Source organism: Lissotriton helveticus, chromosome 9, assembly GCF_964261635.1.
Source record: "Lissotriton helveticus chromosome 9, aLisHel1.1, whole genome shotgun sequence".
Lineage (NCBI taxonomy): Eukaryota > Metazoa > Chordata > Amphibia > Caudata > Salamandridae > Lissotriton > Lissotriton helveticus.
The window spans coordinates 1136180481-1136194925 of record NC_136070.1 but is presented as its reverse complement, the minus strand read 5'-3'; the positions used below and the strand labels follow the sequence as shown (position 1 = coordinate 1136194925).

The window sequence follows — 14445 nt, the reverse complement described above, 5'->3', positions numbered from 1 at the left end:
TCCTCACCTCCTGGCGTCTGTCAACTCCATGACGCTTGAGGTCGCATTCACGCAGAAGGTTCAGGGACTGTTTGCGGAGCTCGTCCCGGTGTTCGTCGTCACATTCGAAGTAGTCTGTGAAGTCCTACAACCTCTCTAAATAAATATTACAGAACCATGCTAAGTCTGTTGGGATAAATAAGCGATGTGACTACACCCTTGATCCCAAATAAAGTAGTTAGTTTATGAAATTATGTTAGGCAGTCTACAGAATTGTTCACTCCTGACCAGCAATGTTTATCATAATAAATTAATATTGTAAGGTTTATACTTTTTGTTTCACAGTTCCCGGAAGGAGAGTTTACAGCTTACCAGTGATCTTGGTGTTCTTGAAACGACTCGCAAGGAGCTTGAAGATCAAGTAGGTTCTTTGAAGGAACAAAGTCAGCGGGAGGCAAACAGTCTGAAAACGCATCTAATAGAGGCTGAGAATCAATCCAGGGATATACATGAGAAGGTAAATTTGCACGTTAGGTATATGGTGACTGTCTTGTTTTATGGGTAAAATAAAAATAAATTGCTGTTATGTGATGAGAATTTGTTTAATACAGGTTCCACTTTAACATCAGTGACACCATCCTGAAGGCTTAAATATTCATTTCATTAATTTGTATTGCTCTGATTGTGTTACAAGACCAAATATTGCTGTGCCAGGTCAGTGGAAAGATTCTGGAATGTGATGGACATTAAACAACTTGCGTTCGGATCGATGGAACATTTGTCAAAAGGGGACGACTGGTCCTTTCAAGTCCTTGGCTCTTTGTTATTTCTGTTAGATTTGTTTTGATTAGGAAAGAAGGCATTGCATATTTTACCCTCTTCTGTATGTGATTTATGTAAGTTTTATATTTGTGATGATCATGAATTCAAGATGTTAGCTACTATTGATAGTGAACATAGTAATTCTTCCAGCAAATTAGATGGAATTAACTCTCTGGGCAAACATGATTTTTGAGGGATCCATTTCCAGAGGCAGAAAAGAATTGTGGCAATAAGTAGGTGGGCCACGGACATCTGTAGAATTGCTAATCTGTCTATCTCATCGTGGACAGTCCATTGTGTATTTGGTCCTCATGCTTCCACTGAAGCCCTCCATTAGACTTCAGCCAGCAGGTCCTGTTGTGGCACTGACCGGCACCATTATACCACTGCCTGGTTCCTCTCCACTACTGGGCTACACCTCCTTTGACGCATACTACATTTGTTACAGACAGGCCAATGCAGACTCCAGAGGTGCTGGTTTCTCTCTGGGAATGATAAAGCGATACATGCTACTCTTGTTACTACTGGGTGCCTTAAAATGTTGGTAGGCTCAGGCTGATTTTGGACATTAGTTTCTCTTCCAGGGTATCCTTATCAATCGTCATAAGCACATGAATATTCCCACCCATGTGGGGGACCCCGGAAAACATATATCCTATATATATGTAGCTCTACATATATGTATATATACATATATAAATACCCCCACAATGCAGTCCTCACTGGAATAGCTGAACACTGCTGCAATAGAAAACCTTCGCCCATAAACATTCCAATAAAAAGCAGGTAGAACGAAAAAACCTTTGTAAACCGCTTTATTATACAGTAGAAAAGGTAATCCTGCAAGGAAAATGAAAACATTGTCAGCACATAGGCTGCATTGTAGGAAAAACCATAGAGTAGAAAGCTGAAAAGCTAACTCATATAGACAGTAACAGAAAACTGGCACCGTGCCTTTAAGGGAGCCATGACCCCTAGCTCCTATCATGCCTCAGGGGTGACAGTTAGGTCAGTTGTTCTTTCCGGCTCCTTCTGACAGGACCATGGTTTCTACAGCTCTCTTCTTTCTGACTTTTGTCAGAAATTACTTCACTTTTTGAAGTGAAACCTCTTTACCTCAACGGTTTTTTCTGTGTTGAAGTGTTTTTCAGCTGTTTTTGAAGGGTTTTGGCATTGTTTCCACTCAGAAATGCCTTCCCTTTTTGATGCTTGCCCTTCCTGTGGCAAAAAGAAGGCAAAAACAGACTCTCATTCAGTCTGTAATTTATGTTCGCCTTCAGATCATGATCCTCACACCTGCCAGCATTGCCAGCTCCTGTCCAAGAGAACTTTAAAGGACAGGGAGAGGACTCGCCTCTATGGCCTTGCAGAGAGAAGAAGATCCACCTCCAGAGGCAGGTCACTGCTGATGAAGAACGACAGAGCTTCCACAAGTAAGATTCCTGTGTGCTCTCCATCGGCGTCGAGCTCGGCGCCTCGAATCTCTTCTTCAGCGTCAAAAACGGCGACGAAAAGACCATCGGTGGCGGGCTTGCCTTCGAGAGAAGACCGGTCGTCGTCGAGGATCGCAGGTAGGTCGAGACCTCCGCCGTCGTCAACCCGGCGACGATCGGCGTCGAGGCAGCGATCTCCGTTGGTGCGGGCTCGTACAGCATCGAGAAATATGTCTCCGCCGTCGAGGCGGCGTTCGACGTCTAGACGGCGTTCGACGTCGAGACATGCTCCGTCGTCACCCAGTCACCGGCGATCGACGTCGAAGCGTAGAACTCCGTCGACATTAACAAGGCGATTGTCGACCTCGAGTAAAGTTCCGCCGCCGCAGGACCATCAGCGACCGGTGTCGAAACATACCTCTCCGTCGACGTCGTCCAAATGGCGTTCGACGTCGAGACAGGTACCATCTCCTCCGTCGGCGTCAGGGCGGCGTTTGACGTCGAGGTCCAGATCCCCTTTGGTGTCACATTCGATGTCGAGACCAAGGAAGTCGACATCGAGGGATCGTTCGACGTCGAGAAGGTTTTCTCCGTCAAACAGGTCAGCGGGGAGGTCTAAGGCACGCTCTTCCTCAAGGACAAGATCTAGAGGCTCCAAGCATTCGGCATCACATCATGCAACGTCGAGACATTCCAGATCAACGTCAAGGAGACGTTCAGGATCCAGAGTCTCCCCCATTATGGTGACGCAGAGCAGATCAACGTCACGACAGACGTCTCATCGCTCTTCGCGACGGAGGTCGCACTCAAGAACTCATGGGGCCTCTTCGCATTCGGCCCGAAGTTCCCCACAGACAATTGCTTCATCGCGCAGTGTTTCTGTGCAGTCCAGAGGAACTGCAGGTTCTCCTTCAAAAAATCCTCAGAGGAGACAGAAATCTCTTTCGATTCACCTCTCTCCCAGGCGGATGCAACCCCTACATCTATGGAAGTCAGCATCAGCGGGTGGAGCACAAAGGGCGGCTGAGTACTCAAGCCCATTACATAGGTCTTCGTTGCAGCGTTTGGTGCAGGAAGCAGATAAATCGCCTCACACATGCACCAGAGAACACCGAGGCAGGTCACCTGATCGGAGGACTGCACATGGGCATCGTAAAAGGCGACGTACACCATCTTGGTCGTCTACGTCAACGCGCTCATCTAAGAGGGATTATTCTCCCACCCTCACGGATAGTCCGCCCGGCAGTGTGTCACCCATTGATGACGTGAACACTTTCCACGATGTGTTATCCAGAGGGGCGCAGAAATTGGGCATTACCATGGCCACAACTCAAACGACCACGTCAATTATCTTTGAAACTCTGCATCAAAGATCGCTTTCGAGACCATTGCTCCCTTTGGTACCGGGAGTCATCGAACCGGTGATGGATGTTTTTCTGGCTCCAGCATCAGCAAAAGCAGCTCCTGCATAGATCCTAAAGAAATACAAACCGGCGGCTTCAGATCCTCTGTTTCTGAGATCCAATCCTCCACCTGACTCAGTAATAATTGCGGCATTAAAGAAAACACATTCAGTGGCATCTTCGTCCTCCGTTTCACCTGATAAAGACAGCAAAGCCCAGGACTCTTGGGGGAGGAAAGCCTGTGGTTCAGCTGCTTCCACCCTACAGGCTTCCAATGCTGCAGCCCTCTTGGGGCGATACGATAGATCCCTGTGGGACTCTTTAGATCGGTTTAAGGAGAAGCTCCCAAAGGAAGACCAGCAGGACTTCTCAGAAATTATCCACAAAGGGCTTTGGTTTCTAACCAAGTAATAAGCACGGCAGCAGATGGAGTATCTCTGGCAGCTCATTCATATGCCCATGGCGTTTGTGCACGCCGCTCCTCTTGGTTGCGTCTCACTGCATTGAAGCCTGATGCCCAACAATGCATAATGAATCTGCCCTTCTTCGGTACCTCTCTGTTTGGCGCCCATACAGACGAGGAGATGGGAAGGATGAAGGCTGAATTGGACACTTTAAAAGCAGTGGGCCTTGAAAAAAAGAAAGAGTTCTAGAATCGTTACAAGCCGTACAATCGCAAAGGTAACCAGCGAGGGTTCAAACCCCTCAATGGTCACAAAATAAACAAGGAAAATCCCAATATCAAGGCCAGCGCTCATCCAGAGGAAGAGGAGGACGCCAGCAGCAATCCTCCTCTACATCGAAAGCAGAAGGGAAGCAATGAGTCAATGCTTCCTCCAGCACCGTTGCGCACTCCAGTCGGAGGAAGTATAGCACACTACGCTCAAGAGTGGCGCACTATAACAAAAGACCAGTGGGTGCACAATATACTAGCCAATGGATACGCACTACGTTTTTGCTCGGCCCCAAAAGAATCCAGACAACATCATTTGGTCCTCCTGCGTCAAGAAGTGGCGACCCTTCTAAAAAAACAAGCAATAGAAGTAGTCCCATCACTGCAGAGAGGAAAAGGAATCTATTCCAGATACTTCCTTGTCCAGCAGAAAAAAGACCAGCCGGACAAGTTCTGACCCATCTTAGATCTGCGGTATCTAAACAAATGCATCAAAAAAAGAAAAATTTCGGATGCTATCTCCCCAACAAATTTTCCAGCATCTAAAGAAAGGCGATTGGATGTACTCATTGGATCTTCAGGATGCATATTTCCACATCCCGATCACAGCATGACATCACAAGTTCCTACGTTTCACTGTAGGGAAGGAACATTACCAATTCAAGGTTTTGCCCTTCAGCCTGAAGTCAGCTCCAAGGGTATTTACAAAGTGCTTGTGGCATTCTTACATCGTCAGGGCCTGCATGTCTACCCATACCTAGACGATTGGCTGCTATAAGAATCATGTCCTCTCTTGGTACGGGAGCATCTTCACATGTGTCTGAACCTTCTTTATCGTTTGGGCCTTCATGCCAATCTGGACAAATCAGTCCTTCAGCCGACCCAGTCGATCCACTATCTGGGGGCCACTATCGACTCCGTCCAAGGAAAAGTGTTTCCTTCGGCGGAAAGACTGTCATCAATGAAGATCAAAGGAAACATGATTCTTCAAATTCCTCAGCCATCAGTGAGACAGGTGGCTTCTCTGCTGGGTTCCATGGCCTCCTGCATTTTTCTCATACCCAACGCCAGGTTGAGGATGAGACCACTTCAGCAGGAACTGGAAGACAAATGGAGTCAATCATCAGGTCAGTGGAACAACCGGATTGTACTCTTCCCCCATTGCGAAGAAATCCATCCTCTGGTGGATGCATCCACAGAATCTCCTGGTGGGAGTTCAGTTTCATCAGCCTATGCCTGTGCAATCCCTGATCACAGACGCCTCTCTTCAGGGCTGGGGTGCACATCTGGGTCCCCTTCAAACACAGGGGAGATGGACCCAACGAGCAGACTTACCATATCAACATGCTCGAACTGCGGGCAGTCCACTTGGCCCTCAAGGCTTTTCAACCAGCCATTCAGTCAGATTCAATATTGATTCAAACGGACAACACAACCACCATGTACTATTTAAACAAACAAGGTGGAACACGCTCTCGTCCTCTGTCTCTCGAGGCCCAAGCAATTTGGCACTGGCTGCTAGCCAGGAACCTGTCGATAACGGCAGTCCATCTGCCGGGAGAGCAGAATGTTCAAGCATACTCCCTAAGTCGTCACTTCCATGAGCAAGAAGACTGGGTGCTCAACGACGGCGTAGTAGAAGACATTTTCCGGCAGTGGGGTCATCCCAGCATCGACCTCTTCGCAGACGAAGACAACTAGAAATGCCACGCCTTCGCATCCAGGTTCTACCGACCAGGAACGAGGGGGAATGCACTTTTGATAAGCTGATCAGGGACGTTTGCATATGCCTTTTCACCCCTCCCTCTCATTCCGAAGGTAGTAGCGAAGCTCCTGAGATCCAGGATGAAAATGATACTAATAGCACCAGATTGACCTCGCCAATGGTGGTATCCAGGTCTCTTGCAATTGTCACTTCGTCCGCATCGGAGGCTTCCATGCAGGCGGGACCTTCTTTCCAAGATGGGGGGGGGGGGGGGGAGATCTTCCATCCCAGCCTCCCCTCACTCAGCCTGACAGCATGGCTCCTGAAGTCCTGCAGTATAGACACCTAAACCTTTCTGCAGACTGCATGGACATTCTACGGGAGTCGAAGAGACCTTCCACAAGAACCTCATACTCTATGAAGTGGAAGAGGTTTTATTTGTGGTGTGTTCAGAAGGGTTGGAATCCAGTTACTGGTCAAGAAGAGGTCATCCTACCATACTTACTCTATTTGGCAAAGTCTGGTTTAAAATACTCTTCTATAAAGGTACATTTGGCAGCAATTACGGCTTAACGTAAATCTGCCAACCAACCTTCATTTTTTCAGCTTCAGGTGGTTAAGGATTTCCTACAAGGGCTAAATAATGTTTACCCTCCTGTGAGACCTCCCTCTTCACCTTGGGAGTTGAATTTGGTATTGTCCAAGCTGATGGGCCCTCCCTTTGAGCCCATTCATAAAGCATCTCTGCAACACCTGTCGTGGAAAGTGGTGATCCTGGTGGCAATCAATTCTGCGCGCAGAGTTAGTGAAATTCAGGCTTTGTCATCTAAAGAGCCCTATACATTTTTCCATCATAATAGAGTGGTTATGCGAACCCACCCTTCCTTTCTACCTAAGTTTGTGTCGGAGTTCCATGTAAATCAGACAATTTCTTTGCCCTCTTTCTTTCCAAACCCTACGACTCCAGCGGAGAGAACTCTGCATTCGCTGGACCTTAAGAGGATTCTCAAGTTTTACTTGGAAGCCACGAAATCTGTGAGAAAGTCTGACCATTTGTTTGTAAACTATGGTTCGGTCAGAACAGGTTTTGGTGCTTCTAAACGGACCATCGCAAGATGGATAGTCTCTTGTATAAAGTTATCTTACCAGTTGGCAAATAAACCTTTGCTCGCTACCCCTAAGGCTCACTCAACTAGGGGCAAAGCGGCAACAGTAGCTTTTTTGCATAATGTACTGATGGCCGAGATTTACAAAGCGGCAACTTGGAAATTGGTTCACACATTTACCAGGCATTACTGTCTGGATTCAGACTCCAGAGCAGATACCCAAGTGGGCCAGGCTTCCTTGCGGAATCTGTTCAAGTGTTGAGAGTTCGGAGCCTGTGTTTGCCTCATGGCGGTTTTCTGATGTCTGAATAATTCTCTGTCCACTTGCCCGCAGGATGAGGGGATGGCTTGCTATTCTATTCACGTGCTTATGACTATTGATGAGGATCCCCTGGAAGAGAAGGATTAGTTACTTACCTCTAATCCTAGTTCTCTTCCAGGGGTATCCTCATCAAAGTCATAAGCAACCCACCCGCCTCCCCGGGCAAGTGGTCATGTGAAATATATATATGTTTTTTTTTAATGGTCTGCGGTTATCTGCAAAGAACAACTGACCTAACTGTCACCCCTGAGGTATGATGGGAGCTAGGGGTCATGGCTGCCTTAAAGGCACGGTGCCAGTTTTCTGTTACTGTCTATGAGTTAGCTTTTCAGCTTTCTACTCTATGGTTTTTCCTACAATGCAGCCTATGTGCTGACAATGCTTTCATTTTCCTTGCAGGATTACATTTTCTACTGTATAATAAAGCAGTTTACAAAGGTTTTTTCTTTCTACCTGCTTTTTATTGGAATGTTTATGTGCAAAGGTTTTCTATTGCAGCATTGTTCAGCTCTTTCAGTGAGTACTGCATTGTGGGTGTTTATATATGTATATATACATATATGTAGAGTTACATATATATATGATATATGTTTTCCGGGGTCCCGCACATGGGCGGGAATATTCATGTGCTTATGACTTTGATGAGGATACCCCTGGAAGAGAACTAGGATTACAGGTAAGTAACTAATCCTTTTTGAACACCTTCCTTCAAATGGCTCTGACCCAGGTCCTCTCCACCATAGATGCTGGCGATGGGATGGTGTCCTTGGATCTGGAGGACATGTTCATTCCTGTACCTGTCCAGCAGTCCCACAAGCGTTTTTTCCCACTGTGTTCGGGAAGGACCTTTTTCAGTTCACAGTCCTGTCCTTTGACCTCACCTCAGCCCCCAGAGTGTTCATAAAGGTGGTGATGTTAGACGTGTCACATCTTTGCAGTACTGAAGTGAACATATACCCAAACTTTGATGACTGGCTGGTGAAGCAAGTTTGTTACAGTCAGTTGCTCTTCACATGCAGATGACCATCTTTAGGGTTCTCCATCAACAAGCAAAAATCGTATGTGAGGCCGGTGTAGAGAATTCCCCTTATATAGGATCTTCTGATGATTCTATTAACTGCAGATTTCTCACTAAGTGAATACCTTCCGGCGCCAGACTGGATAGGGATCATTTTTTTCAGCGATTCCCTTGCTCGTTTGTAAGTGGTGTCCTACAGCTCTGTTTCAACTTCATCCCACGCTAGAAAGAACACCTGAGCTACATATAGCTGCTACTCTTGTGTGCTGATATCAGTTCCTGTCTGATAGACTTTTAGCTGCTGATTCCTTACTTTAGAATATTCCTCTAGGGTCTGACTGAATCTGGAAAAAGTTTAAGTAGTACCACTGCACGCCAGTCTGTGGCATCAGTAGGTGCAGCATTGTCCGCATCGTCAGTGCCAGAGAGAAGGGATGTGTGGGGCCTATATAGGCTTAATCCCAGCACGCTCACATCAGTTCTTTAATTTCCACGCCAGTCAGCAAAGATCCAGAGAGAGCTACCCCCATAAACGTTTTGACTGACTTTTTTTCAGCATTTTGTCAAAGCTTTTTACCATGACATTTTCTCCCAGTGTGTCAGGGTGTCTCCCAAAAAACAGTTTCAATCTGTATCGTTCCTGTGACAGGCAGATGTCTGATAGCCCTCACCTGGATTGCCTTTGGTGTGTAGGGCTAGGCTATGACTCCAAGACCTATGAGGTCAGCCACGCCATAAACCCAAAAGGCGTTATAAGAGTGGTCTATGAAGCTCCTGGTTGCCAGCTGTCGGATGACTTCATGACGCTCCTGATCCTGGTTGTGCGGGTTGTCCTCGGACCGTTCGCGGAGCCGCTCTTGCATTTCGTCTTTCCGATCAAACTCATCATCGGGTAAGTCTCACAAAAATATATAAGACATTCAAGAAGTCGATATGCTATTCAACTTCTCTTTTTTTGTCCAAATCTTTGGACGGGGCTCAGGAACAACATCACAATTCGAGGGGCCCACTCTCATGCATCCTATGTGAAGCCTGTGCCTGGGTACACTCTATTCCTTGCATTCCAGAGTTTCCCAGAGCCAGACCTTCCCCTCCACCCCCAACTCAAGGAGTTTTATCAGGCCATGCACCTCATATTCAGGCAGGCTGAACCCTTTGAAGCACCTGCGAGCCCCATGGGTTTGGGCGGAGCCCCCACTGGATTTCCGCCAGCAGGTCCGCCCTCTGCGCCTGTTTGCCCTTTTGCATCTGGTGCTGAATATTGGGCGTCTCCACCCTTGAGACCAGTAACCACCTTCGGAGCCCACTCCAGTGGTGTTGTCCCTTTTCCTCCAACTCCCCGCGGTGATGCCAAACCCAATGTGATAGACTCTGACACAGAGCTGGATGGGCATTGTCCAATTCCAGCGCCAGCCAGAACCAGACCGTCTGAACCGGAGTTAGTGCTTTTTTAATTTAACAAGCATGGCGAGGGAGACTATTGGGAGTGAAGACACATCTTTACAGAGTTGCTTCATTCGAAGGTTGCCACCTCCCAACCCCTCCTCCCATTCAATATAACCCTCACAGATGTCCTGCTCGGTCCGAGGAAAAGCCCTGCACAGGGGCTCCTGTGCACAGGACATTTGTTTGCCACCATCGCCCTGCTCCTGGGGACCCAGTTTTCCTCACCCAGCACCCCATCTGGTAGAGTGTAGTTGTCAGACCTCCACCTTCAAAGTCATCTCTAGTGTGTTCCGATTGCGCATGTGCTGCTTATGGTCTCAGAAGATGCATGAGCCATCCTGACCCAGGCTATTGCCGATGGCAGGGTTGCAGTGAAGTTCAAATACACTGCAAACTGAATGTGACTGACTCGCGATTGCATTGCCAGAGACACTCAGGCGCCAATCCTGGCTGAGATCGACTTTCTTTTCAGGAGATGTCAAAGCTTCCTTCATGGACATGCCCTTTGATGGCACTCACCTTTTGATGAAAAGGTGGATTCAGTGCTTGTGCTCTTTAAGGACAACAGGGCCACCGCTTGCTCCCTTAGACTCTCCATGGCCTCACTCCAGCTCGAGACCCCCTTTTGCCCCTTCCATGGCTATGGAAGGAGTTACCAGATGTGCCCATTCCCACCCATCTACCAAGGCCAACAGGGCCCGCTGTGGCCGAGGAAGTGATACCCACAGATCCTGTGGGACAGCCAGAAGTCAACCCATTGGGTGGCATGATAAACTCATCATCTCCACCGCTGGCAGTCCATAACATCAGACAAGTGGCTCTCCAAATTGTTCAGCGAGGTTACTCTAGCCCCTGCCTCGAAACCCCACTGCCCATACATCTTCTTTTGACCGGCTAATGTAGGATCACCTCTCCATGCTTCGTCAAGATGTTCAGGTTCTTTTGAACAAAGGAACCATTGAGAGGGTGCTTCAGAAGTAAGCTGTAGTTGCTATTCTTCCTACTTTCCAGAAAGTAGGCCTCCGTCCTATGCTAGACCTGCACCTTCTTAACTTCTTCCCGAAGGAGCAATTCAAGATGCTTATGTTGGCTCAGGTTCTGTCTACCTTCAACCCTGAAGACTGGATGGGAGCATTGAACTTGCAGGTATTCTTCTTCTTCCATATCCCCACCCTGCCTGCTCACAGGTGTTACCTGCAGTTCATTGTGGACCACAAGCATTACAGTTCAATCTGCTCCCCTTTGGTCTTACCACCACCCTTCCGATGTTCACCTCAACGACTGGATGTTGAAGGTGGGCTCGCTCCCAGGCGGTCTTCTCCCACCTCCTGAGCTCACTGGGGTTCACTGTAAACATGCTGAAGTAACACCCGACTCTTTCAGACGATCCCTGTCATCTGTGCTGTTCTGGATACAGTGCAGTTCCAGATCCATCCTATGGAATGGTGAGTCTAGTATATTCAGATTTTGATTCTGATGTTTCAGCATCTACCTTGGATTTCAGTTAGACTGACTCTGAGACTGCTTGGTCTCATGGCCTCCGGGATCCTGCTTGTGACGCATGCCCATGCTCTTCAGTGGGACCTGAAGTTCCAGTGGGCCAGCATCAGGGGAATCTCCCCAACCTGGTGCAGATATTGAAGGGAACTGCAAAAGACCTGCAGTAGATCAGCCTTATCACCAACGATGTTTAACATCTATGTCACTCCCCTGGCCAGAATTGGCAGTTCGGGCTGGACTGTTCCCATGAGGCACAGGGTCAGACTGATTTGCAAATGGCCATGTCTGAACTGGGGTGGCAGAGTGGGCTAAAGAACGGTAATGGATTAAACCCAGATCTGTTGACTGGGTGTGAGTGTTTGATTGGTTCAGATGCTCCGTCCATCACCACCCCCTTTTGTACCGCAGACTTATCAGGAAGCATGGTTTCGCCCTGGTATCATATGCAGATGATTCTCAGCTTATAATCTTGATAGCTAAACAGCCTGAGGACACAGCTGTGAGGTTTCATGTGTGCCTTACTGAGATCATGACCTGGATGAACCATAGCTTCCTGAAAATCAATACAGATAAGACGGAGGTTATTGAGTTTTGTCAGGGGCGATCCCTGTGGAACGACTCCTGGTGGCCAGTGAGAGCCGGAGAATGCCCCTGCCCAGTGCTCGAGGTCAGAAACCTCGGAGTCATCTTTGATAGCCGGCTAAACTTCTCCGCTCATGTAAATAGTCTTACCTGCTTATTTCTAATAACAACTTTGAGAAAGATTTTCCCTTTCATTGCGCAGGAATTACAAGAGTCAGTGGTGGTGGCTCTCCTACTATTTAAACTTGATTATTGCAATGCTTTGGTGTTGGGGATTAACAAAACCCAGATAAGTAGGCTGCAGTCATTGCAGAATGCTGCTGCGAGGCTGCTTCTAAATATACCTAGAGGTCAATCAACCTCCGCTGAATTAGAGCACTTCACTGGCTCCTCGTACAGCAACGTGTGGAATTCAATGCTTTATGCCTGGTTCATAAAGCATTCTACGGGGAGGAGCCAATTTTCATGCCCTATACCCCCGCTCCCGCTCTAAGATCCAGTAAATTGGGCCTTCTCCAGATTGACAGGATTAGGAGAGTGAGATGGGGTGGTAGAACTTTCTCAAACTGTGCAGGAAAGTTGTAGAATAAAATACCAATAGCCATGAGATTTCAGTCAAATCGACAATCTTTTGGGAAAGATCTGAAAACTTGGCTGTTTGCCTCAACCCAGCTCTTGAAACGTAGGCTGTACCACTTACATATACACCAGTACCAAGACGCCACCGCATTAGAGCGCTTTACAAACACATATCCTATCCTATCCTAGTGGCTGACGAACCGCTACTGGGTTAGTAGCAGATTCATTTCCCTTCCCCACTCAGAGCTAACTGTAGTGACAGATGCATCACTCCTAGGCTGGGGTGGCCATCTGGGAGAGTTGGAGATGAGAGGACTCCGGTCCATCTCAGAGTGATCTGAGCGACTTTGAAAGCCTTCCTTCCTTCTATCAAAGTGAGGCTAGTGCAGGTGTTTCCTGACAACACCACCGTCATGTGGTATCTCAACAAGTAGGGCGAGTTGGAGTTGTGAACCTTGTGTCAAGAGGCCCTGCCTCTCTGGACATGGCTAGAATAATAGAAAATGTTCCTGGTGTTTCAACATCTGGCTGGCTCTCTGAACAACAGAGCAGACAAACTCAGACATCGATGCCTACCAGATCCCGAATAGCATCTACATCCAGAGGTGGTGCAAGGGCTCTTCTGAAATTTGGAGACCTTTGATTAGATCTATTTTTCACTGCTGAGAACGTGCAATGCCAGCACTTCTGTGCGCAGGTTTCCAAGGCAACTCTCGCTCGGAGACAATTTATCTCAAACGGAGTTCAGGCCTCCTATACGCCGTCCACGATCCCACTCCTGCCCAGAGTTCTCAAGAAGATCAAAAACAAAAGGGCCCAATTCATTCTTGTGGTGCCGAATTGGGCATTTAGAGTTTGGTGTCCAGAACTCCTGAGCCTGAACATCAGTCATCTGATCAGACTGCCTTTCCAGGAGAATCTACTGTTGCAGCAGCAAGGCAGGGTCCTGCACCTGCACCTACATCTGCACACACTCTGCCTTCATGCGTGGCAATTGAGCTGAGAGAACTGACAATCTTTGACCTTCCTCCAGGAGACTATGATGTTATTCTGGCAGTGAGACATCCCTCCACTAAGACCGTATGCCCCTGCGGATGAGACAAATGTGTGGCATGGTGCACCTCAAAACAGGTTGATCCGCTCTCTGCACCTTTATCTATGGCGGTGGTTATTTTATTTAATTTATTTATTTATTTAAAGGCTTTGTATAGCGCGAACAAGACCCTTACGGGTATCAGAGCGCTTCACAAGAGAGGTAGTTAGACAAATGAAGCATAGTACAAAAGAAACATAGTAATTCGAGACATGTTTTACAGCTGGAATGTTCCAGGAATCCGAGATAATGTTCACATGAATTTCGTCTTGAGTAGGGATTTTACTTCTTTTTTTTAAGGATGCAGATGATGGGTTGCGTCTGGTTTTCTGGGGGTAGTGCATTCCAAATCCTTGGACCAATTCCAGAGAAAGCGCGATTATATGTTTTCTTCTTAACAAATCTTTGAGGCTTCAGAAGGAGGTTGTTGGCGCTCCTAGAGGATCTGTTCCACACGAGAGCTAGTGTTTCTGGGACAGGTAACTCGGGGTGTTGTGGTGTAGAGCTTTGTCTGTCATGCAGGCGATTTTTTTTTTGTTGGATTCTTGCTTCGAAGGGTAGCCAGTTGAGCGTTTTGAAGTCTGGGGAGATATGGCAATGTCTTTTGGAACCTGTGATGAGTCTGGCCGCTGAGTTAAGTGATGCTCTAAGCAGAGCAGTTGACGATCTAGGGAGTCCACTAAGTGTTGCACTACCATAATCTAGTCTGGGAAGTACTAGTGCTTGGACTGCCAGTTTGAAGTCATTTGCTGGGAGGAAAGGTTTTAGTTTTCTCAGGGAGTGA

At 47.5% G+C, this 14445-nt stretch overlaps 1 protein-coding gene across 8 annotated transcripts in view; it reads left to right on the top strand.

Moving 5' to 3' along the window:
- Nucleotides 1–14445, top strand: part of SLMAP (sarcolemma associated protein) — a 1084481-nt gene that overhangs the window by 969166 nt on the left and 100870 nt on the right. For all 8 annotated transcript variants that reach the window (XM_078661565.1, XM_078661566.1, XM_078661561.1 and 5 more), the window contains one exon: nt 325–496. In XM_078661565.1, the coding sequence (XP_078517691.1) occupies nt 325–496 (172 nt within the window). The remainder of the gene's footprint in view (nt 1–324; nt 497–14445) is intronic.